The sequence below is a fragment of the Euprymna scolopes genome, chromosome 12 (assembly GCF_053919585.1).
Source record: "Euprymna scolopes isolate OS-2025 chromosome 12, ASM5391958v1, whole genome shotgun sequence".
NCBI classification, from domain to species: domain Eukaryota; kingdom Metazoa; phylum Mollusca; class Cephalopoda; order Sepiida; family Sepiolidae; genus Euprymna; species Euprymna scolopes.
Window position 1 is genome coordinate 67,792,886 of NC_136493.1, and position 26,131 is coordinate 67,819,016.

The 26,131-nt window shown below is 33.9% G+C and overlaps 2 protein-coding genes across 4 annotated transcripts in view; one reads left to right on the plus strand and one right to left on the minus strand.

The window, feature by feature from the left end:
• The window catches only part of LOC145291314 (uncharacterized), a 464,874-nt gene that overhangs the window by 6,934 nt on the left and 431,809 nt on the right, over positions 1 to 26,131 (plus strand). The window contains exon 1 of one of the 3 annotated variants that reach the window (XM_080137051.1): positions 10,005 to 10,196. The exons of 1 other annotated variant lie outside the window; for it this stretch is intronic. The gene's annotated coding sequence lies outside the window, so the exon portion shown is untranslated. Of the gene's footprint in view, positions 1 to 10,004; positions 10,197 to 10,225; positions 10,373 to 26,131 lie in introns of those variants that run through there. One more of the 3 variants, XM_080137049.1, reaches the window with a different exon arrangement.
• Positions 17,555 to 17,887, minus strand: LOC145291057 (uncharacterized). Its single transcript, XM_080136567.1, has one exon. The coding sequence runs from the start codon at positions 17,885 to 17,887 to the stop codon at positions 17,555 to 17,557; it is 333 nt and encodes a 110-aa protein (XP_079992693.1).

Below are 26,131 nucleotides of genomic sequence, written 5' to 3' on the forward strand. Positions count from 1 at the left end.
TGCATGTGTACATACGTAAGTGTATACACTTGCAACTATTTGTACTTGTATGTATGTGTATGTGTGTTTCATTTTGTGCATGTGTGTAGTTAGTTTGTGGTATAATTTTTAGTAACACTTTCAAACATACATGTCATAATTTCATCCATTTCAATTTGAAGTATTTTGATGTTACTTAAAGAAAACTCATTTTCGTTTGGTGTTTTTCTTTTAGATTTTGTTTTCTGATAATTCAATATTTATTTTAATTATTTTTATTTTATTTTAATACAGGAGAATCTCGGGATACAGTGGCCCTAGGTTACAGTTGTTTCAGGTTACGATGTGGAATGCAATGTTTCAGTTCCCTGATTACCGTATTATTTATGTTATTTGATTATATACATGTGTATTATATACTGTACTGTATTTTGTTACTAATTTTTAATGCCGTATCCTGGGGTTCTACTTTATTTAGGTTGACAGGGGTCTGCATAAGTAATTTGCTTTATATTTTTATTAATGACCTTCAGCCAGTCCACAACCTGTAATTATAACACAATTCAGCCCACAGAAGTTGCCAATCCCTGGTTTACATTTTGTTTGTGTTTATATATTCAGGAAATAAAGTCTCTTTGCATATTTTTTGGTGCATGCACCCCAAAAACATGCACGCGCTTGCTTGTATAACAATGGCCACTAGTGATAACATAAAGGAATTGCATTGCTTAATAGCTGGAAAACTACTTGTTTGTGGAAAATTTAAATGTGATATTCACTTTCAGCTTACCATAAAACCTATTCAAGTTGTCAATTTAAAAGTGATTGTTAAGGTGGAAAGTAAGTAAAATTTACCACTCAATCAATGTACACACCTGTCAACCTGTGATTAGAAGCTGATTAACGACAATTGGTTTATTTTCTGGGAAAAAGATTTCTACCTCCACAGAAAAATGTTCAACAAAATGCTTTCCAAGAAAATACATGACTTTTTAAAATTAAACTTATCAATAGCAAAAACATTTGTATCAATTAATAAAATATGCCATAAATCACATAAAAAACATAACATAATGCAATATTTACAAATAAAATTCTAAATATTTAAGGTATAATGATTCATACAAGGGATAATTTTTTAGTTTTAATGATTCATACCAGTAATAATTTTTTATTTATAATGATTCATACCAGTGATAAATTTTTAGTGATAATGATTCATACCCATGATTATTTGTAGTTATAATGATTCATACCAGTGATAAATTTTTAGTTTTAATGATTCATACCGGTGATGAATTTTAAAGTTATAATGATTCATACCAGTGATAAATTTTTAAGTTATAATGATTCATACCAATGATAAATTTCTAGTTATAATGATTTATACCAGTGATAAATTTTTAATTATGATGATTCATACCAGTGATCAATTTTTAGTTATAATGATCCATACAATTGATAAATTTTTAGTTATAATGATTCATACCAGTGAAAAATTCTTAGTTATAATGACTCATACCACTGATAAATTTTTAGTTTTAATGATTCATACCAGTGATAAATTTTTAGATATAATTCTTAATGCCAGTGACAAATTTTAGTTATAATTATTCATACCAGTGATAAACTTTTAGTTAGAATGATTTATACCAGTAATAAATTTTTAGTTATAATGATTCATACCAGTGATAAATTTTTATGTTATAATTATTCATACCAGTGATAAACTTTTAGTTACAATGATTTATACCAGTAATAAATTTTTAGTTATAATGATTCATACCAGTAATAAATTTTTAGTTATAATGATTCATACCAGTGATAAATTTTTACTTACAATGATTCATACCAGTGATAAATTCTTAATTAAAGATTCATACTAGTGATAAATTTTTAAGTAAGAATGATTCATACACTAGATAAATGTTTAGTTATAATGATTAATGATTCATACCAGTGATAAATTTTTAGTATTATAACTAAAATTCATACCAGTGATAAATTTTTAAAGTAATAATGATTCATACCATTGATGAATTTTTAGTTATGATTTATACCAGTGATAAATTGTTAGTTACAATGATTCATACCAGTGATAATTGTTAGTTATAATGATTCATACCAGTGATAATTTTTAGTTATAATGATTCATACCAGTGATAAATTGTTAGTTATAATGATTCATACCAGTGATAAATTGTTAGTTATAATGATTCATACCAGTGATAAATTGTTAGTTATAATGATTCATACCAGTGATAAATTGTTAGTTATAATGATTCATACCAGTGATAAATTGTTAGTTATAATGATTCATACCAGTGATAAATTTTTAGTTATAATTATTAATACCAATGATAAATTGTTAGTTACAATGATTCATACCAGTGATAATTTTTAGTTATAATGATTCATACCAGTGATAATTTTTAGTTATAATGATTCATACCAGTGATAAATTGTTAGTTATAATAATTCATACCAGTCATAAATTTTTAGTTATAATTATTTATACCAGTGATAAATCTTTAGTTACAATGATTCATACCAGTGATAAATTTTTAGTTATAATTATTTATACCAGTCATAAATTTTTAGTTATAATTATTTATACCAGTGATAAATCTTTAGTTACAATGATTTATACCAGTGATAAATCCTGTGTTATAATGATTCACAGCAGTGTTAATTTGTATCATAATGATTTATAACAGTGATAAATTATTAATTTATAACAGTGATAAATTTTTAATTTATAACTAGGGATAAATATTTAGTAAGAATGATTCATACCAGTGATAAATTTTTAAGTTATAATAATTCATGCCAGTGATAAATTTTTAGTTATAATGATTCATACCACTGATAAATTTTTAGTTATAATGACTCACACACGTGATAAATTTTTAGATATAATGATTCATACCAATGATAAATTTTTTAGATATAATGTTTCATACCAGTGATAAATTTTTAAGTAAAAATAATGCATACACGCAATAATTTTTTAGTTAGAATGATTCATACCAGTAATAAATTTTTAGTCACAACACAACAGATTGGCAACAAGGAATCGGAACATCCATCACTGCAGAGAATCACCAAAAGTGATTGAAATAAAGATTCGTAAAATCTTTACAGTAAAATACCTTCGTCATTTCAATAGATATTTGTATACGCAAGGATTAACAACGAATTAATTACTGCAATAGTAATTTGGCAATGGGAAAAAATTTCTACCAAAATCTACAGCGAAAGGGAAAAAGGGTTCATTTTTTCTTCACCAGCAACCATTTTTCCCATGGTAAGAATTTTCTTCTGCAAAGTTAAATGTTCAAAACCAACTATCAAATACTGTGTAAGCTTATCGTTATTTCAATAATAACATCTGGGATTTGAAAAAAAAAAAACATGCTTGACTTTGTCAAGAGAAAAAGAGAAAAACCGTGAAAAATAATTATTCGCGTACGTCATTTGTGCTTAGCAAACACGTAAAGAATCAAGTCATTTTTTGCAAAGAGCAAAGAGGGTAAAAAAAAAAAAAAAAAAAAAGTTTCCCATACGAATTCGTCAGATATTTAAAACGACAGATTTTATTTTTGCTATGTAAAAACGCGGGCAAATAAAAAAAATATTAAACAAATGTTATTTCACTGGATTGTTTCTAGTAAGACTAAAAATATAGCGTTCAACAAATTAAGCTACAAAAGGACTGCTAAACTGTTGTTCTTCAAACAAAAGAATTGGGAAAGAAAACTTGGTTAATTCTTTTTTTACTAAGGAATATTTTTTAATACAAGCGTAAATTGTAAACTGAATTCGTATGATGGATGCAAAATTTAAAGATTCACTATTGGAATTGTTCCAATTCCAGGCAGAGCAAAATCTCGCGTTGAAAAAGCAGCAAATTCAACAACAAGTAGAAAGAGAAGAGAGATTTAAACAAGCATTTAAAGAAAAAATGCTTCAACAACAGAAACACTTTGAGGAAATATTGATGAAAACACAGGAGGAACAAAGAAAAATTCTGGAGACGACACAGTTAACTAAAGCAGACGATAATCATCACGCATTTTCTCAAACAGCTGTGTGGGCCGCTATTGAAAATTTCAATTATAATCCAGAAGACGATGTCACTTTCGTCCAGTACTATAGACGATATGAGGATATTTTTATATCGGATTGTAGTACCTGCAAAAAAAAGTTAGGCTTTGGCTAAGGACATTGGGAACAGCCGAGCATACAAAGTTCATGAATTTTATTCCCCCGAAAAAGACCAGTGAGTTGAGCTTCCAAGAAACAGTTACGCTACTTATAGAACTGTTTTATGCAAAAACGTCTCTTTTCCATAGGCGATATAAATGTATGAATGTTATTAGAAAAGAGAAAGACCACTACACTACTTATGCAAGTATAGTGAAGAAGCATTGTGACGATTTTAAACTGGAGGAATTATCATCAGATAATTTTAAATGTTTAATATTTGTGCAAGGGCTGGTCTTAAATAAGGACGCTGAAATCAGGCGTTGTGTTTTAAATAAATTTGAAAACAAACTGAATTTTAAACTACAAAACTTAGCGGAAGACTGTGAAACAAGACAGTCGTGACATAGAGGAAAGCAGAATGTCGCATATTAAAAAGATGCATCAAAAGAAAAATTCGACTTCAAAAAATAACCAGAGAAAGAAATAAGGAAAAGATCCATCTGGACCATGTTGGAGGTGTGGAAATAAACATTGGTACAATGAGTGTCCCTACAAATTCAAACAATGTGACAATTGCCACCAGAAAGGGCATAAAGCATCGCATTGTAGAAAAAAATCTGGTAGCAAGACATCCATTAAACTTACGAAAATTGAACCTGAGGGCCAAAATATCCGGAAATATGTACAGGTTAAAATGTTTAAAAAGAAAGTAAGGCTACAGCTTGATAGTGGGTCTGACATTTCCATTATTAATGTATAGACATGGAAGAGGCTTGGGAGATCCACTATGATTTAATCACATAAAACTGCGAGAAATGTCAGTGGCAAAAAAAAAATTACCTTCAAAGGAGAATTAGTGACAAATATTTTTTTCCAGAACAGGGCCGAAAAAGCAAGAATTTTTGTCATGTGAAAATCAAACAACCTCTTTGGAACTGATCTGTTCGAAAAGTTTAAACTATGGGATCTGCCTTTAAGCTCATTTTGCCAAAAGGTTGAGGAGGCAGAAAAACTTAAGAGGGAGTTAAAAAAGAATTTCCTAGATGTATTTTCAGGCGGTTTGGGAAGGTTTACAAAAGCGGTAGCAAACTTTGACGTAAAAGTAAATGAACAGCCAGTGTTTAGAAAGAAAAGAAATGTTCCATATGCCGCCATAGAACAGATAGACGGTGAATTAGAAAGACTCGAAAACATGGGTGTCATCGGAAAAATTGATCACAGTGAGAAGGATAAGGATATTCGGGTTTGCACAGACTTCACGACAGGCTTAAACAGGGCATTACAAGATCACCATTATCCTCTTCCGAGCCCTGAAGAGATATTTGCAAAACTAAGTGGAGGGAAATATTTTTCTAAAATCAACCTCAGTGACGCGTCCTTACAATTTCCAGTCAATGGGGAGTGTTCAAAGCTGCTATGTATTAATACCCATAAGGGATTGTACAAGTTTAACAGACTTCCTTTTGGGGCCAAAGTCGCTCCTGTGATTTTTCAGCAAATTATGGACATTATGTTAAATGGGTTGGATTTTGCAGTAGGGTACCTGGACGATGTGTTAATGAAAAGCGCTAGCAAAGAACAACACAAAGCTCATGTAAACCAAGTATTCAAAAGGATCCAGGATTATGGATTCAAAGTAAAACAGGAAAAATGTACATTTTTCATGGAGAAAATAAAATACTTGGGGCAAATCATCGATAAACATGGAAGAAGGCCGGATCCAGATAAAGAATATGCCTACTCCAGAAAATACTGTGTCTTTACAAAGTTTCTTAGGTTTGGCAAATTACTACAATGTATTTGTGCCAAATATGCATAAACTAAGGTCGCCTTTAAATGAATTGTTAAGGAAAGAACAAAAATGGGTCTGGACGCAAGAGTGCGAAGAAGCATTTCGGGAAATTAAAGAGACTTTAACGTCTGACTTGTTTCTACCACATTATAATCCCAAGCGTGAAATTATAGTTGCAAGCGATGCCAGCTCCTATGGCATAGGAGCATGCATTTTACACAAAATGGATGATGGAAAAGTGAAACCTATAGCACATTCATTTTTTGCCATTTTGCCAGCAGAAAAGAACTACTCACAAATTGAAAAAGAGGCGCTAAGCGTTATATTTGTGGTAAAGAAATTTCATTGTTTCCTGCACAGTAGGCAATTTCTGTTACAAACAGACCACAAACTATTATTAAAAATGTTTGGATCGAAAAAGGGACTACAACAACATACGGCGAATAGACTCCAAAGATGGGGTTACAATTACAATTTTCAAATGAAGTATGTAAGATCTAGAAAATTTGGTCATGCAGACGGGTTATCGAGGTTAATACCTAAGCAGACAGAACCATTGAAGGATATGGTAATAGCAGCCATTCAAGCAAAAGTTGAAGTAAAAAATATGTTATGTGACACAATAAGTGAATTTCCAGTAACCCTTGATGAGATTAAGAGTAAGGCAGAGGTGGACGAATTTATTATACGCACGAAAGAAAGGATCAACAATAACGAACTGGATGAAGAAATTTATTCAATTTGTGATAACGTCCTGTTATATAGCGACAGGGTCGTAATTCTTGCGATATTACAGAAAAGAATGCTCAAGGAATTCCATGTAGGACATCCAGGTATATCAAGAATGAAAAGCCTTATGCGCTCTTTCGTTTATTAGCCAAACATGGATAAGGATATAGAAGGAAAAATCAGGGAGTGTAGAGGATGCGCATTAGCTATGAAAGCTCCTCCAACTCAATTCGGACTGTGGGTAAAACCGGACCGACCTTGGTCTAGGATTCATTTAGATTTTGCAGGACCGCTAGATGGGTTCTACTATCTCATTGTTGTAGATAGCTTATCTAAATGGCCGGAAGTATAAAAATGTAAGAATCCCACATCCGAGGTAACTATCAACTTCCTGTATGAACTATTTGCTAGGTTTGGAGTAGTAGACTGCATTGTTATAGACAATGGAACGCAATTTATGTCTACCGAATTTAAACATTTTTGTGGGGATCATCTAATCGAGCATATAACCATTCCGCCATACCACCCAAGAAGTAATGGACAAGCAGAGAAATTCGTTGACACATTCAAGAGAGCTTTGAAAAAAAACTAGTGGGTCACTGACGGATAAGTCGATCCAACAGTTTCACAAGTCTACAGAGTTACTTCGAATGCAAACATCGAAATATCGAAGACACCTGCTGAGGTTATGTTCGGACACAAGGTTAGATCGATTTTTCACAAGTTGTTACCCAACCAGGATAGGCCAAACCTTAAAAAAACGATAACAAAAAACGGTATAAAGTTGGCGAAAGAATCTTCTACAAGATTCAAAAAATAATAAGACTTTCTGGGAGTCCGGCATTGTTGAAAAACAAATAGGCAACATGGTCTACATGATTGAAGGACCAGACTTCGTGCACAAACGTCACACTAACCAAATTCGGAAAGATACTCGAAAAGTGAAGTGACCAGATCGCCTGAGGAGGACATCATGGACACAGTGTTTGATACTTTGCAGGTGCCTATATCAGAAACAGCTCAGGAGAACAGAAGATCAAACAGAAAACGGAAATCAACAGAATTGATTAGGGTGAAAACAAAATAAAAACGTTATTAATCCCAGATGGGATATTTTCAAAGTGGGGGGGGGGGTTGTTATACCGGCCTTCCTTGAACAGAGGAATTTACACCGATTAGCACTATAAATAATGCTAGTAATTCCAACACCAGTGAGAGAGATGCGACTACCCTTCAACTGCTAGCCGTTTGCCCAGCAGATATACCTGCTTCCCTATCTTTGTACATTATTGTTAATACACTTGTTCCTTAACTGAACCTCGACTTGATTGTTCTTATTTTAACTGTTGTTCCAAAACATATCAATGATTCATACCAATGATAAATTTCAAAGTTAAGATGATTCATTCAGTGATGAATTTTAAAGTTGTAATCATTCATACACATCATTAATATTTAGTTATAATAATTCATACCAGTGATGAATTTTTAGTAATAATGATTCATACCAGTGATAAATCTTTAGTAATAATGGTTTATACCAGTAATCAATTTTTAGTTATAATGATTGAGACCAGGGATAAATTTTTGGATATAATGGTTCATACCAGTGATAAATATTTAGTTATAATGATTCATACCAGTGATAATTTTTAAGTAACAATGATTCATACCAGTGATAAATTTTTAGTTTTAATGATTTATACCAATGCTAAATAATTAGTTATAATGATTCATACCAGTGATGAATTTTTAAGTAAGAATAATTCATACACATGATTAATTTTTAGTTAGAATGATTTATACTAGTGATAAACTTTTAGTTATAATAATTTATACCGGTAGTAAATTTTTGGTGATAATGATTAATACCAGTGAAAATTGTTAGTTATAATGATTCATGCCAATGATAAATTTTTAGATGTAATTCTTAATACTAGTGAGAAATTTTAGTTATGATTATTCATACCAGTGATAAATCTTTAGTTAGAATGATTCATTAAATTTTTAGTTATAACGATTCATACCAGTGATGAATATTTAGTTATAATGATTTATATCAGTGATAAATTTTTAGTTATAATGATTGATAACAGCTATAACAGTGATAAATTTAAAGTTAAGGTGATTCATACCAGTGATGAATTTTAAAGTGATAAAGATTCATACAAGATAAATTTTTGTTATAATGATTCATAACAGTGATAAATTTTTAGTTATTATGATTCATATCAGTGATAAATTTTGAGTTATAATGATTCACGCCAGTGATGCATTTGATGCATTTTTAAGTAAGCATGGTTCATACCAGTGATAAATTTTTCAGTTGGTATGATTCATACCAGTGATAAACTTTGAGTTATAATGATTCATAACTGATAAATTATTTTATAATGATTCATACCAGTGATAAATTTTTAAGTAAGAATAATTCATACCAGTGATGAATTTTAAAGTAATAATGATTCATGGCAGTGATGAATTTTTTAGTTATAATGATTCATACCAGTGATGAATATTTAGTTGTAATGATTTATACCAGTTATAAATTTTCAGTTATAATGATTCATACCAGTGATAAAATTTAACGATATGGTGATTCATACCAGTGATAAATTTTTAAGTAAACATGATTAATACACTTGATAAATTTTTAGTTAGAATGATTCATACCAGTGATTCATACTAGTGATAAACATTATATATAAATATATAATGTTTCATAGTTGCTATTGGTTTTCTTAGTGCTTGAAAGATACTATTTTTGCTTTCTGTTCTCTTACATAATCAAGTAATTAATCTCCTATTCACTTATTTTAAAACAAATTAATTGCTAGAGCAGATTGGTTTTCTCGGTGTTTGAAAGATAAAATTCCTTCTTTCTTTGCTTTATATTCCCTTACATATTCAAGTAATTAATCACCTATTCACTTATTTTAAAATAAATTAATTGCTAGAGCAGATTGGTTTTCTCACGATCCTTGAAAGATACTATTTCTTCTTGCTTTGCTTTATATTCTCTTACATATTCAAGTAATTTGTAGCAGTTAACAAACTATTTACTGTAAGCGGATCAATGTCCAGTGCCAAAGTGATTCAACTGCACTGACCAATCGGTTGGCAGGGCGCATTGATTTGAGCTGTCCCCTTAAGAACTATTTTTTAGCCCTTTGGCATCTTAGCTGCTAGCGCTAGACGGACGCCAGCAAGCCACCTAAAGACCTCTCCCACTCACTCCTCCCACTGCTACTTGTTGAGGACTGCAGTCTGATGGCAGACGACACTTTAAAACAGACATTTATACTTTCTTTCTTTCCAGTCTCATATACATGCTCGCCCTTTCTAAATAAACCCTTTTGTTGTTGTTTTGTTAAAAGAAATGTCGTTTGGCCTTGTGTTTATTTAAGCAATTATTCTCGGTGCAAGTCTATTATTGGGCCGAAAATGAAGTCGGTTACATGGAAAATCTGCAAAAAAACAATACAACGTACGTACTTGTCATTGCATGTACATGTCATATTCCAAAAATCACGTAAATCGATCAAGTAGTTTTTTTTTTATTTAAGAAAATCAAATATTAAAGCACAGTTAATCGAGAATAAGTCGAGCGCCATGTTGGATCGACACTATGTCAGCTAACGCCACCATTGGAGCTAAAATCGGGTCTGTATTTCTTTTGCTCATTTCCACTAGTTACTCTTTTCCGAGAAATTTGCCATAAATGTTTTTTTCCCCTTTTTTTTCTTTCCTTTTTGTTACCATGAAAAACGGATTTTGGTGACGAACCCAAAATCTCCTTAGGATCTTAGCTGCTAGCATCAGAGGGACGCCAGCAAGCCACCTATACAGATCTCTTTTACTCACTCCTCTCACTGCTACTTGTTGAGGACTGCAGTCTGATGGCAGACGACATTATAAAACAGACATTTATACCTTCTTTCTCTTCAGTCGGAGATACAATCTCGCCTTTTCTAAATAACCCCTTTTGTTGTTGTTTTGTTAAAAGAAATATTCTCCTATAAATTAATCTCCTATTCCCCTATTAAAAACAAATTATTTGCTAGAGCAGATTGATTTTCTCATGGTGCTTGAAAGATACTATTTTTTGTTTCTTTGCTTTATATTCTCTGACATATTCAAGTAGTTAATATCCTATTCACTTATATTAAAACAAATTAGTTATTAGAGCAGATTGTTTTCCTCAGTGCTTGAAAGATATGATTTTTTTCTTTCTTTGCTTTATATTCTCTTACATATGAAAGTAATTAATCTCCTATTGCCTTATTTTAAAACAAATTAGTAGCTAGAGCAGATTGGTTTTCTCACAGTGCTTTAAAGATACTATTTTTTCTTTCTTTGCTTTATAATAATCTCCTATTCACTTATTTTGAAACCAATTAGTTGCTAGATGAGATTGTTTTTCTCACAGTGCTTCAAGCATAATATTTCTTCTTCCTTTCGTTTATATTCTCTTACATATTCAAGTAATTAATGCCCTATTCACTGATTTTAAACGAAATTAGTTGCTAAAGCAGATTGGTTTTCCCACAGTGCTTGAAAGATACTATTTTTTTATTCTTTGATTTATATTCTCTTACATAGTAGTTAATATTCTATTCTCTTATTTTAAAACAAATTAGTTGCTAGAGAAGATTGGTATTCTTACAGTGCTTGAAAGATACTATTCTTTCTTTCTTTGCTTTATATTATTTTACCTTTCAAGCAATAAATCTGCTATTCACAAATTAGTTGCTAAAGCAGATTGGTTCTCCCACATTGAAAGATTCTATTTTTTTCTTTACTTTATATTCTCTTACATATTCAAGTAATTAATGTCCTATTCACTGATTTTAAACAAGATTAGTTGCTAGAGCAGATTGGTTTGCTCACAGTGCTTGAAAGATACTATTTTCCCATTCTTTGCTTTATATTCTCTTACAAATTCAAGTAATTAATCTCCTATTCACTTATTTTAAAACACATTAGTTGCTAGAGCAGATTGGTTTTCTCATAGTGCTTTAAAGATACTATTTTTTCATTCTTTGCTTTATAATAATCTCCTATTCACCTATTTTAAAACCAATTAGTTGCTAGATGAGTTGTTTTTCTCACAGAGCTTGACGGATACTATTTTTTCATTCTTTGCTTTATATTTTCTTACATATTCAAGTAACTAATCTGTTATTCATTTATTTTAAAACCAATTAGTTGCTAGATCAGATTGTTTTTCTCACAGTGCTTCAAACATAATATTTCTTCTTCCTTTGGTTCATATTCCCTTACATATTCAAGTAATTAATCTCTTATTCACTGATTTTAAAATAAATTAGTTGCCAGAGCAGATTGGTTTTCTCAGTGCTTGAAAGATACTATTTTTTCTCTCTTTGCTTTATATTCTCTTACATATTCAAGTAGTTCATCTCCTATTCACTTATTTTAAAACCAATTAGTTGCTATTTTCTCCCTGGCTTGGCCAATCACAAGCCAGCTCTCTATCACGTGACCAAGTATATAAAAGGTAAAATCTGAAACCATTAATTCTCTTTTTCTCGCGGCTATGCCAAGCAGCACACATCGCCAGGGGGGGGGGGGGGCTTTGGCCCCTGATCAAACGTGAGTACTATAAGCTAACAGTGGCTCTCTTCTAACTACCATTTATTTCCACGTGCAGTACCCAAACGAACATTCTTTGTCATGCTAAAGAGCATACAACTCACACACATCCACAACTACACGTCAACACACCTTTAACGGCTTGCTTTGTTCCAGCGACTACTAGCTATAAACATGTGTGGACTGAGTTGTTCTCTCCTCAACAAGCCAGCAATATATAAATTCTATCTCTACACAAGAACACTTCAACCTACTCAACCTGTTTCTCTCATCTACTAACGAAAATGACATATATATATATATATATATATATATGTATGTATATATATATATATATATATATATATATATATATATATATGTATGTATATATATATATATATATATATATATATATATAAAGCTTAACGTCTGTGTGTGTGTGTGTCTGGTCACGAATAGGCTCCTATATGGTTGACTATTTTAAAAAACTAATTACAAATAATGATAGAAGATGTATCGAGGATCAGGAATGGATATGTTTGACCTGGCAGAACGGTGGTTCATAAAAATTGTGGGGTCTGCGTTCGCGTCTGGCCCCCAAAGTATGGAAATAAAAAATGAAAATAAAAACATTTACAAGGGTTTTTGATATAGATGTACATAAGAATACTTTGATAATATGTTTAAACTTAAATAAGGATGGTATAATAAAATTGTGGAGTCTGCATTCGCGCCTGTACTCCATGGAAATATGGCACAAACTTTAACAAAGACTTTTCATATCTATTTGCGTAACTATACTTTGATAATTATGTTTCAGTTTGAAGAAATATGGTATAATAAAATTATTGAGTGTTCGTTCGCGCATGACCTCCATAGAATGTAAATATGCCACAAAGTTTAACAAGGTTTTTTAAAAGGGGTGAGGGTCCACGATAACACCTTAACTTTAATCTTAATTCACATTAGCTTTTATTTATTTTTTTGAGTTGAATCATATTGTATCGAATTAATGGATCTCATAAATTCACGTTCTTATTAAAGTGAAAGCCAAAAAAAAAGTCGGAACTTTAGACAATTCTTGACACAAATTTTACATAACTCTGTTTTTTTCTTTCTCCTCTTGCATGTGGCACTCTTTCGAAAATAGATAAATAATAAAAAATAAGAACGTTCTTTTATCGTGTCAAAAGAAGGAAAAAATCCTGCTCACGTGATTATGCGTCATTTTAAAAACGTTTACATAATCTTTTTATTTTTATTTATATATCTGTTTAAGCTTTTTTTTATCAGTGTACTAGAAGGAATTCAGTTGATTACAACCATTTCTGTGTGTTCTTTACATACAGTACAACCCTGAATCTGACAGCGCAATACTACACCGTTCAATAGTGTAAAACTGAAATGAAGCTGTTCTGCTTGAAAAGGGCGCCATTTTCTTCTTATTCATATTTATATTGATTCTTTGCTTTAGAAAACTAAAGTAATTACGTGTTTACTTTTTTAATATCCCATTTTGCTGTTTCGGATTATTTTACTAAAGAAAGTAAAGCTTCATTATTTTTCAAAACTGTTTTTTTCCTTTGTTTTTTGATATTTCGTCGATATTATTTAGTAAGAGTGTTTAGCAGAAAAGCCAACAAACAACTATTCAAAAAAACAAATATACAAGAAATACATGTTACCATAGTCAATAAAAGTTCAGTTCATGTTTTTTTTGGTTTTGAAATAGTTTTTAATGCTCTTTACTTGAAATAATTTCAGCGAACCAAAATTAAAACAAAATTTGAGGCGATAACTACTTAAATGAATTTTTATATAAACTACACATGCCATAATCGAATATTCCTCAAGCACAAAATAACGGAAAACATTAAAATATGTTTATAAATAATCCTTACGTTGACGGAACTCTCTTAAATTGTTAACACAATGCTCAGGTGCCCCTCTTTCAAATTGAAAACGGGGCTCTCCATTTCAAAGTCACTGCCATTTTGATTTTTTTTTTTTTTAAACCGGTTCGTGAATTAAAAAAAAAAAATTTTTTTTTACAAACTACTTAAAAATACAAACCAATGAACTTTTCTACCATAAAAGTAACTTTTATTGACTATGGTAACATTTATTTCTTGTATAATTTTATTATTATATATATAACATTTTCTCTTTGTAAGGAAACCTCATTTTGTTGATCACTCTTGGCTACAAATGGAAACAAAGTTGATATAAAAAAATATATTTTCGCAAAAATTCTCTTTACTTTCATCATATTTTGCTTAGGGTAAAATTTTTGAGTATCAAAACCTATCTCTTTACAACCCCCTCCTTTTCATAACCTATCATACTTCCATCAATCACAGTCCATTTTCTGTAGGCTGTTTTTAAACCCAGTCAATGACGGGTACTTCTGCTAGTGTATATGTATATATATATATATATATATATATATATATATATATATATATATATATATATATATGTATGGTTCATTCCATGTCAAATGAACAATTGGGGGTGGGGGCAGATATCATGGCCGACACGGATTTTTTTTCAAATTTGCTACACTTATCGATCTTCATGAAAGAAATTGAGTGGCACCTATTTAACTGTTTAAGGTCAAGGCGTTCCTAAGATATGACCTTGACCTTTTTGCGAAAAAAGTAAAAAAATATGAATAGTAACCAAATTTGAAAGACGATATCTCAGTTGTTTATATATCATTCTAAATACTTGGATAGATGTATTGTGAAATAGTAAAATTTTTTTTATATGAAGGAGCAGGTACCAAATTCCGCCACTTTGAATTTTGCCAACTTCTATAAAACGCTGTAGCAATAGTTCTAGTGGAAGGCCCATCATGAAATTTGGAATATATCTTTGCCAAAATTGAAAAAAAATGAAAATACCGGTTTTTGAGATAAATCAGGGAAAAGGTCAAGGTCAACTTTTTTATTTGGCCTCTAAAACAAAATATACCCAAATAAAATTGTACATCTATCCAAGTACTTAGAATGATATATAAAATAAATTCCACAGCCAAACAACGTCGCAGCCCACAAGAGCCATGACAGCTAAAGAACCGGAAATCCAAGACTCGAGTTTCGCCCTCATTTGGGCTCATCAGTTAGACACATCCGAACTCAGGATTCGAAACCCGAGCCTCTTGCATGCAAGGCAAACACTCTACCAACTAAGCAAACGGACTTTGTAATACCATCTTTTGTAGAAATTTTATTTTCTACCTTCTGTCTTTCCTTCTCTCTCCCTCCTCTTCTTTACCCCCCCCCTTTTCTTGGTGTATCTTGTGCTGCTACTGCTTGTTATATCACGTGTTGAATGCGTGCCTTTCAATTTGATAAAAGGAGATGTGTGCGCCATTTTGTTGGAAGTTTTGAACACGAGAAAGAAGTCCGCTCGCTATCCTGCGTCAAGAGAAAAGACGTTAAAAATTGCAAGTTTAAATAAGAGAAACCAGCGGTTTGGTTTCTTTTTCTTCAATCAAGATTCGTCAAGGAAGACGACACAGAATTAGTCAGAAAAGACTGTTTAAAAAATCAGTTGCAAGCGAAATTACGACCTCTTCACCAAGGAAGAAAGAACTATTTTAAAGCCTAGAATTGGTCTTGTAAAAAAAGAACATTAACTCCAGTGACAAGTCCAAAACGAACCAAGAAATCTTCTAAATCACCGAAGATTTGGATTATTTTCTTGGATTACAGAACCAAGAGGCTTGAAATTTTCTCGAATGAGAACATTTAAGTTAATGGTGCAAGGGAAGTAATTTACATACACCCTCTTTTAAAAAGATTAAGTGTTGACGTGTTTTATTTAAGTTCTTTGACACGCAGTAAATGCTGACTACACCTATATTCTTACCCCTACTATCCCTTACATTACAATATTGTTAATGGAGTTCTTTGAAAACCGCCAGAGGGACTAATTTGGTAGACACTGTTATTGGTGAACATAAAACTGACTATGCCTTTCTTTCCCTATTTACCTTCCCATGTATTAAAAAAAATAAAAAAAATTGTTTATCATGGTATTCTTTCGTTTTTTTTTTTCTTCTTGTTGTGCAATGGGATAACCTTCATTGGACGTCATGATAAAATTCCTGTTACTTTCAAAGTTGGTCACTATTCACATTTTTTTTACATTATTCCTAAAAAGGTCAGTCATATCCCAGGAACCCCTTGATCTTGAGAAGTTTAATAGGCGCCATTAAATTTCTTTCATTAAAATTATTAAGTGTAGCAAATTTGAAAAAAAATTCTTGTCGGACATGGACTTATTGATTTGACATGGAATGAGCAGTAGCAATATGCCTCACTTCTAGATTTATTTCTGACCACAGTTCTTGATGATTGTGTAACAAATGTCCACAGCTTACTTGGGAATGCTAATCATGCTGTGATAATTGTAGAAATCGCCCTAAATTCTCGACCTTAAACTGAGGAGCCATTGCTCAAACAACGAGGTATTATAAAACGGCTGACTGGGAAGTCATCATTAGAGATGCCCTATGAGGAAATATCTTTTCTCTTCTTGTTGAAGAGTGCACAAATGAGACCATTGAATTGATCAAAAGAGCAATTGAAGCACATGTTCCCACGTGGAAATTCTATAGCAAGCCTCACAAACCCCAATGGTTTATTTCTACTTGTGCAACTGCCATTACATATGCAAAGGATGCAGCATCACATGCTATTTCCAACAATTTTTACAGGGTGTTCAATAATAACCGTTACAAAGGTTTTTACTTGTATTAATAAATAAACAAAAAAAATATAATTACATTAATTGAAATGTATAAAATAATAATATGGTCATGAAAATATAAACTTTTTACTCGATATAACCTCCATTAGCATCCACAACTTGCTGCAAACGTTTGGAGAATACTCTGCAGGAGTCACAAATGACTCGTTTGGGTATTTTCTCCCATTCCTTGGTCAGTTTCTTTTTCAGAGCATTCAAACTGGTGTGGTGTGTAGCTGAGACTTTGCTCTCCAAGATTGACCAGATTGCAAAGTCCAGTGGGTTCAGGTCTGGAGATGATGGAGGCCATTATTTGAGATGAAAACAGGCACATTCTCTGTCAACCATTCCTGCATCTTTTTCGCTCCATGAGCAGGTGCAGAATCTTGCTGGAATGACCAACACCTGTTTTTGAAATGCTTTTGTGCCCAGGGCAACAATGCAGACTCAAGACTGGATGTGCAATAATTTTCCTGGTTCAATTTGATGCCATCATCCACAAAAACGAGGGTACTTCTTCTCGTCTGTTACCGCTGCCCAGACCATCACTGAGGCGGCACCTTGCCTCCAAGTAACCACCCGAAACTCGACTTCACTTTTACGCGACCAAATCCGATCATTTTGGATGTTAACGTGCTGTTGGACGTCGAATTTCTTTTCGTCGCTGAAAACCAAGTTAGGAAGCGTGCCAGCAGTGATGCGAGATAAGATGAGCTCAGCTCTTTGCGCACGTTTCTCGATAGAACTTGCAGATAACAGTTGCTTCTTCTTGTGTTTGTATTCAGATGTTTGGAGATCAGTGTGGAGAATCGTTCCAATTGACATTCTACCCTCTTTAGCGAGATTTCTGAGGGATCTTCTTGGGTTCCTCCTAAGCTTCTCTCTTGTGGATTTTACCAGTTTTGGGGTTCTGGCAGAACGAGCCCGACCTTGACCAGGTTAATTAACAATGTCACCAGTCGATTTGAACCATTTAAGTGTCTGCCAAACATATATGTTGATATTTAGGGTCTTTGCTATGTCAGGTGCTGTCTTCCCAAATTTGAATAGCTCTGCAATGGTGGTTGTTTTTTGTAAATCCTGTGGCATTCTGATCAAAACTAAAGTTTCAGTTATAGCTTAGATTTATACACCTGAAAAACATAAAAAATATAGATAATTTGTTAAATATAGAAAATAAAAGAATCTCGTAACGGTATATTTTGAACACCCTGTATGTGGATAATCTTGTCACTACCAGTTGTGACGGAGAGTCCCTACTTGCTATTTATAACAATGTTTGGAGCAGATTGTTAGGGGCAGGCTTTGATTTACGATCCTGCAATTCTAACTATTCTAAGATACAAGATAAAATGTTGGAGGATGAAACTATTTCTTCTCTCTTCCCAGCCTTTGAGAAGGTATTGGGATACCTATATGATCCCATTCAGGACACGTTCAAACTTTCTCCCACTTTAGTGGACCCTGAGGTCAATACAAACGGGGATTCTTTCACAAATATCAAGAGTATATGACCCTTTATCTATGCTTCTCCCCGTCACAATATCATTGTCAGCTCGATCTGAAAAAGCAAGTTGTCGTGGGATGAGCAGATACCCGAAGAGCTCAATAAGCTGTGGCAAACCCATGCCAATGATCTAAATGACTTGGGGAAGTCTGAATTTCTCAGGCGTGTATTGTCAGAAAATCAGCCTGTCAAATTTATTTGTTTCTGTGATGCGTCGAAAAACACGTACGGGTTCTTTCATGCCAAATCATTCAGGCCATTTCACCCCCCCCCTCAGAATTTTTTATTCTTTTAACACCTGTGAAATATACATAAGTTATGATGAATCACCAAATTTCAGACCCAGCAATCGATGGGAACACTGTTTTTGAGCCCAGCCAAAATATAATAGGACGAAAAAGGACTGTCACGATGCATCGTGACAGGAGTACCTATCGTTATAAAATCGTAAATTCTTTGAAAAGTATTTACTTTCTGGCCTAGAAAATTGCACCTAGTAGAGTTTTTTGGACCGAGGAATCCAAAAATCAACCTTAGAAAGGCGTGGCAGTTCATCTTGTGGAATGTTTTGCCCATTTATATGCAGAGACAGCTTCCGCGGGAAGACCCAAAAGGGCATAACTTTGGAGGTCAAGAAAAGACATGTTTAGGGGTCAGAGATGATATTTGTTTTAATATTTAGAAAGCTAAAAGGTAGAACTTTCAGAATATATCTTGGTTCATATTCGGTATTTTACTCCTTCACATTGAAATGTAATGCTGAAAGTTGACAATTTTCAAAAAATCGTAGTTGAAAACACTCAATTTTCATCTAATGTTCATAAATATAAGAAAGTTTTATGGCTGCCTGGGTATAATTTAGAGGTATATATGTGTTTATCTTATGATTTTATATTTCAGTGGTTAAATTACGTCATTTTGACATGCCTCAAAATACAAGTCCCCCTCAATAAATCTAAATAAGTCTACTCCATATCTGGAAAAATGTTGTAGAGAATAATGAATTAAAAAGATAAACACAAAATAATAATGAACTAAAGTAATGAACACAAAACTAAAATGTTACATATTTCTAAATATATTGTTTGTATGAGTGAACTGGTTTTCATCGATTTTAAATTATCGACCACTATTTGACGTACAATTTGGTGGGTGAATTTTCATAATGAATTTTCCAAACGGCACCCATTCATTATCCTCTCTATGTGGCCAGTGAAAGTTATTGTTCTGGGTTGGACCATGGACCATGGGGATGCATGAATTTGCATGTGACGTCCTTATTTTCCAAATTCACTTGATCAATAAGGACTATCCACCAGTACCCATCAAACAGGCATGCTGCATAGTGGTTGAAGGAACTTCATCTCCTCTGATGATTGATCATGTAACTCTCGTCAACACTGAGTTGTTTACCACTAATTGAAGTAGTTGATGCTAGCTCAAAGTGATGACAGTTTCGAGTACTTGACACTGTGTCTTCTTCAGCATATCACTTTTCTATCCTCTCCCGAACAGTAACCATATCCTTTTTGTAAATTGAAAAGAAGAGGATTTCCTTCAGCTCCTCCTGACAGAACTTCTCCACTGCCTTGAATGTCAAGATCTGGTCGTTAACAGGTCTTTGCAAACTGGTTCTTGCCATCTTCTGTTTGACTGTACCTCCTATGCCATCGCAAGGGGACTTCCCATGATTAGTAGCAAAGAAGGACCACAAAGCTTGGAATCTAAAGTCAATATTGTGGTGGCAGAGGTTCATAAAGTTTTTATAGTTCTTGTACTGACGTGCACACCCATCACTCCAGTACTCGAGACGTTTGATTTGAGGAAGATTCTCTTTAATGTGATCACATACCAGCTGTTGAAGTTGATGCACAAAATTGGTATCGTGGGCCAGATCATCTGAAATTATGCATAAACATTTGTGAACAAGTTTGTTCTCAGAGTTCTTGTAATAAATAACCACTGTTCTTTGTTCCAGTGATACCTCTGCACTTCATCCTGGACAATGAAATGATAATTCTCTGCAAAATCAAGCAACAACAAACAAGTTTCACCATCCAGCCCATCCTTCCTCGTCTTTAGATACCGAGCTTGACTTTTTGCAATGTATGAATGTTTAGTGATGTGGTCGATTTTGTCTACCAACAAGTCAATAAATTCCTCTACAGGACATAAGTATGTGCATAATATTGTCTGGGCAGTGCTGTCCCACTGAACAAAATCTATATCGTTTGTAATCCCAAACTCCTCAAATTTTGCAATAACATGCTCTCGTAAAGAACTGCTCATTGCACAATTAGAACATCGATGCATCATGCATTCACGTTTCTCTGAATCACACACTATCAATGATATCATGTCTTTGTATGTATTGTTGATAAGAGGGAATTGTTCATGCTGTTCCTCTGGATTTTCTATTGGTTCTCCGTCTCTTTCAGCTCTTATTGCTCTCTCTCTCCAATAAGTTTGTCCTCGTTGTTTAATTGTATGATTGATAACATTGCAATAAGCATCGATCATCAATTTAGTGTTTTGATGAATTTGACAAACACACACAGAGTGAGAACCAGATGAAAACACAGTGACGCACCACTTAGGATGCAATTGGCAAAACTTGGAAAGCCCAATCTTATGATGAGGGTACTTCTCCTTGTATGCACAATACAACTCCTTGAGATTACACAATAGAAGATGCTTTTGCTTGTAAACATTCCGATCAATGCTGACCTATGTCTTTTCTTCCTGGCATCAACCGTGAGAATTTATCATCTTCGTAGAATAGTTTTACAGAGTCCTCAATTTCTTGCAATAGTCTGTGTCTACTTTTTGATTCAGGCAACGCCATGATGCCTTTTTCTGCAGCCAACTTCCGAGCTTCTCGAACTAGGTATTCACTTACCCCAAAGAAACTGGCAACTTCTTTTCTGAATCAATCTAGTGGAACCATTGTAACGATTTGTATCTTCTCTTGTGTGCGTGTGTGTGTGTGTGTGTACCCTTGTCTGTAGTCTTCTCTTTCAGTAGAAACATGAGACGATCAAAGTTTCTTGCTTTTGCCTCAGTATCCTTCTCCACCAACCATTCGGTCATATCCAGCTGTGAGGTGTCTGATAATTCAAACAGCTCCTTCACCATTTCCTTCTGCTTCTAAAAACTTCTGTTGACTTTATCACTTTGCTGGACTTTGGTAGGGCATGGGATTTCAATGGGGATATCCCGATCATTCCAAAACTATGATTTAGGAGATCGCGTTGCTGACTGATGTAATGTCGATTCAAGCACGTTAGGTTCACACTCTGCAATCTCATCTTCCAAGGATTCATGATCATCTTTTGAATCCTTGTCTCCAGCCAGATGCAACTTTACTCATTCATGACAGTTCTTACAGACCTTCCATCTGGGAACATCAGCTTCGTCATGTATTCTGAATTGCATGGAGCTTAGCCCTGCCGCCATAGCGAGTGATATGTTGTGTGTTCCATTAGGCTTCTTCTTCTTAGTATGGCATTTGAACGAGTTGATGCACTTACTTCCTTTCTGGAACAAACCGTTGCTATACTTTCTCTCGTGGTACTTGCATATACTACCCAGATCACAGTTCTGTACTAAACCAGCTCTCCAACGATAGACAGTTTGTTCATCTTCAGACAGTTCTGCAAATGATTTCAGTTCTACAGCAGTTTTTTGGTGACATTCATCTTTCAGACTTTTTCCAAAACAATATGTGTCCATATCGTTTCTAACTGTTTTCGGTGAACTTGCCATCTTAAATCATAATTTAAAGTGGACAAAAAATATCAGGATTATTGGTATTTATTGTAAGACACTTATTTAAAATTACATTTATTGTAAGACACCTATTATTTAAAATTACATTTATTGTAAGATACTTATTTAAAATTACAGAACTGATTAATTTGTATTATTTGGAATATTTGAACTATTATTCTCATCTTGGTTGTCATTTTCACAACATTTCAGTTGATGTAACCTCCGACCATCATCAGGTATATCTTGTCGAACTCGGAAACGTTGTGAAAATGACAATCAAGATGAGAATAGTTGTCAAAATATTCCAAATAATACAAATAACCAATTCCCATCTCAAAAATTCATAAGCATAATATGGGTTAATTTGTTCAGATTGATTTAAAAAATAATCTTTAAAAGTAGTTAGGATTAAGTATCAAATAAATGAATTTTGGGTAAAGAAGATTGGTTTTAAAAAGCAACTTGTCAGTCAGTTGTCCAGGGAGAGAGAGAAAGGGGGTAATATCTTTAGCAAATTGTCTAGTTTACGGATTTCTTTTTTTTTGTGTGCTTATATCCTCCTATACACCCACTGCCCTTTTTAAGAGCATTTCCAATTTTTTCGGGTTACTTGTGTGGACAAGTTAACCACAGTTCTAAGTATCATAATTTTTTAAAAAATTATCTAAATGACAGAATTTAACCACATAAATATAAAATCATAAGATAAACACAGATATATATATTTTTTTTATACAGGCATCACCACATTATCAAGGCCAAGAGGCCACTCGAGGATAAGGGTTAAAGAGCGTACAGTAGAAATTGGACAATATAGTAATCAATTCGGTAAATTTGTTAACTTATATGGAACGGCTCATCAAGAACTTGTTTACGTTAGACTTGAAGGCAACCATATTGTAGTCAGCCGGAAAACAGGAAAACGGAAGACAATTCCACACGCATGCAGTTCTAAGAAAGAAGCTTTGTTCATGGAATCTATGTTTAGGTTTAGGCACAGATAAAGAGTGGGGGGAATTATTGATAGTGTTTTCAGCTAGACGAGTGTTTCTTGTGAAAGTTTGGCGAGGGGGACCATAGACTAGTCGAACACTTTCCATGAAGATAATGATACATCAGAGACAAACTCGCAACATCTCTTCTGTGAGATAGAGGTTGCTGGGAAGAGAAAAGGACATCTCCTATGAGGCTATAAAGTCTATTTTGAACTCTATCAAGGCAGGACAAGTCCTTTCTAACAGCTCCTGCCTAGATGTGGCAACAGTATTCGATCCTTGGACGTACCTGGCTCTTATATAGATAGAGAATTGCATCAGCAATGAGATATCTACTGGATCGATAGAAAGATTCCACCATTTTTCCAGCGGCCTTGGCAACAGATTTGATGTACGTGTTCCATTTAAGATCAGGAGTAACGGTCAAGCCCAGAAGCTTGTCAAAGCTTGAGGCCTCCTGAAGATGAGAGCCATTCATTTCAATTGATGCCAGATGTGGATCAGTGCTCATGATGTAAAGAGAGAAATAAAGAAAGATACACTCAGACAGCCTTGCTTATATTTATCAACATTAGATAAAAATTGAGTGTTTTCAACTACGATTTTTTGAAAATTGTAAACTTTCGGCATTAAATTTCAATGTGACAGAATAAAATACCGAATATGAACCTATATATATATATTCTGAAAGTTCTATCTTTTAGCTATCTAAATATTAAAACAAATATCATCTCTGACCCCTAGAGTTGTCTTTTTTTGACCTCCAAAGTTATGCCCTTTTGGGTCTTCTCGCGGAAGCTGCCTCTGCATATAAATGGGCAAAATGTCCCCCAAGATAAACTGCCATATGCCTTTCTAAGGTTGATTTTTGGATTCCTCTGTCAAAAAACCCCACTAGGTGCAATTTTCTAGGCCAGAAAGTAAATACTTTTCAAAATATTTATAATTTTGTAACGATAGATAGTCCCATCACGACGCATCGTGACAGTCCTTTTTCGTCCTATTGGCTGGGCTCAAAAACAGTGTTACCATCAATTGCTGGGTCTGAAATTTCATAACTTATGTATATCTTACAGGTGTCAAAAAGATAAAAAAATTCTGAGGCGGGTGGTGAAATTTCGATCTTTTACTGGATCATTTGGCATGGAATAGCCTGTACAGATTCACCCTGTATGCGAAAAAGGGAGCAAATTTGTCTCTATTGTTCACAAAGGCCAGAGTAGCCCCCAATTAAAGGAAAGTCATTTCCCACTTTGGAACTATTGGCTATGGTTTTGGCCCTTAAGGTAGCCCCTCAAGTTTTGGGTGCTCTGGGGCCCCTTAACATTGATAATTTTTCCCTAATATCTGATTCCCAGGTTGTACTCTCGTGGGTCCTGAAAAATAAAGGATCCAAGAAAAATATATTCATTGAAAACAGGATCGCAGAGATCAAAAAATTTTCAGAAGATATTAATATTAAATTTGACATTCTACCAAAATTAAAATATGTTTCTTCGTCGGAAAATCCGGCAGATCTTTTAACTAGAGGTATCAATACCTCTAAATTTTCACATTTTTTTTTTTTAATTACATTCTCTCCCCAAACAAGGCACATTGCCACTTTGTTGTAGGGGGCTACTATCAGGGACATATGCATCAGGGGTACTGTGTAGGGAGTTGGGCAGCAAGCTGTCGGTTCACGTTACACTTGAACTCCTGCATGTCAGTACAGTTGGGGAAGCAGAAACCCAGAAGGGAATTCCAAAGTCTAGCTGTCCTGGGGAAGAAACTACTGGAGTAGAAGGCTCTCTTACATCTAGGGATCTCTACTGTGAAGGGGTGGGATTTAGCTGCTTGTTGGGTTTGTCGAGGGGGCACAAGTGCTTGCAGTTCATCAGAGCATTCACCGTTAAAGTACTTGTAAAATAGGCAGAGGGATGCAACATTTCATCGATGGGACAGAGGCTGAAATTTAGATGACAGTTCAGGACCTATCAGATTGGCGACTCTCTTTTGAACCTTATCTAAGAGCTAGAGGCTAGTGGCAGATGCACCAGCTCAAATATGACAGCAATACCCCATACATAGGCGAATGGTGGCTTTATAGAGGTACAGGATACTTTCGGGCGTTAGTAGCTTTCTAGCACAGTAAAGAGAACCTACCTTCTTCGCAGCGGTCCTGGCAGTGCTCTCAATGTAATTGTTCCAACTCATGTTTCCTGTGAACGTTAGGCCGAGGAGTTTAAAATATGTACTTTCAGATAAAGAGTCATTGGCCATTGCTATGGGTGGTAGAGAAGGTTTCTTATAATTATTGAAGGAAACGAGTTTAGTCTTGGCAGCATTGAATGTGACCATCCATTTATGTCCCCATTCCACTACAGATTGGAGGTCATCCTCTAGTGTTTCTGCCATTTCTTTAGATATGTGTTCATTTGTTTTCCTGTCGTGTCTGTTATAGAGCGTTGTGTCGTCAGCATATATACCCATCTCACAAACAATTTTGTCAGGGAGGTCATTTATGAATATTAGAAATAACAGAGGTCCAAGGATAGACCCCTGAGGCACTTCCGCATTTATATTATTTTGTTAGATGTATGATCGTCGAGGACAACCTGGATTTTTCTCTTATCTAAGAAGGATTTAATTATGTTATGTATTCTTCCAGTGATACCATATGATCTGATTTTCTTAAGACCCTCATGCCATACCCTGTCAAAAGCCTTAGATATATCTAGAGCTACCGCTCTACCCTGATCCGCTTTGTCCAGTGAATAGTATATACATCCAGAGATTACAGTTAGGATGTCTGCT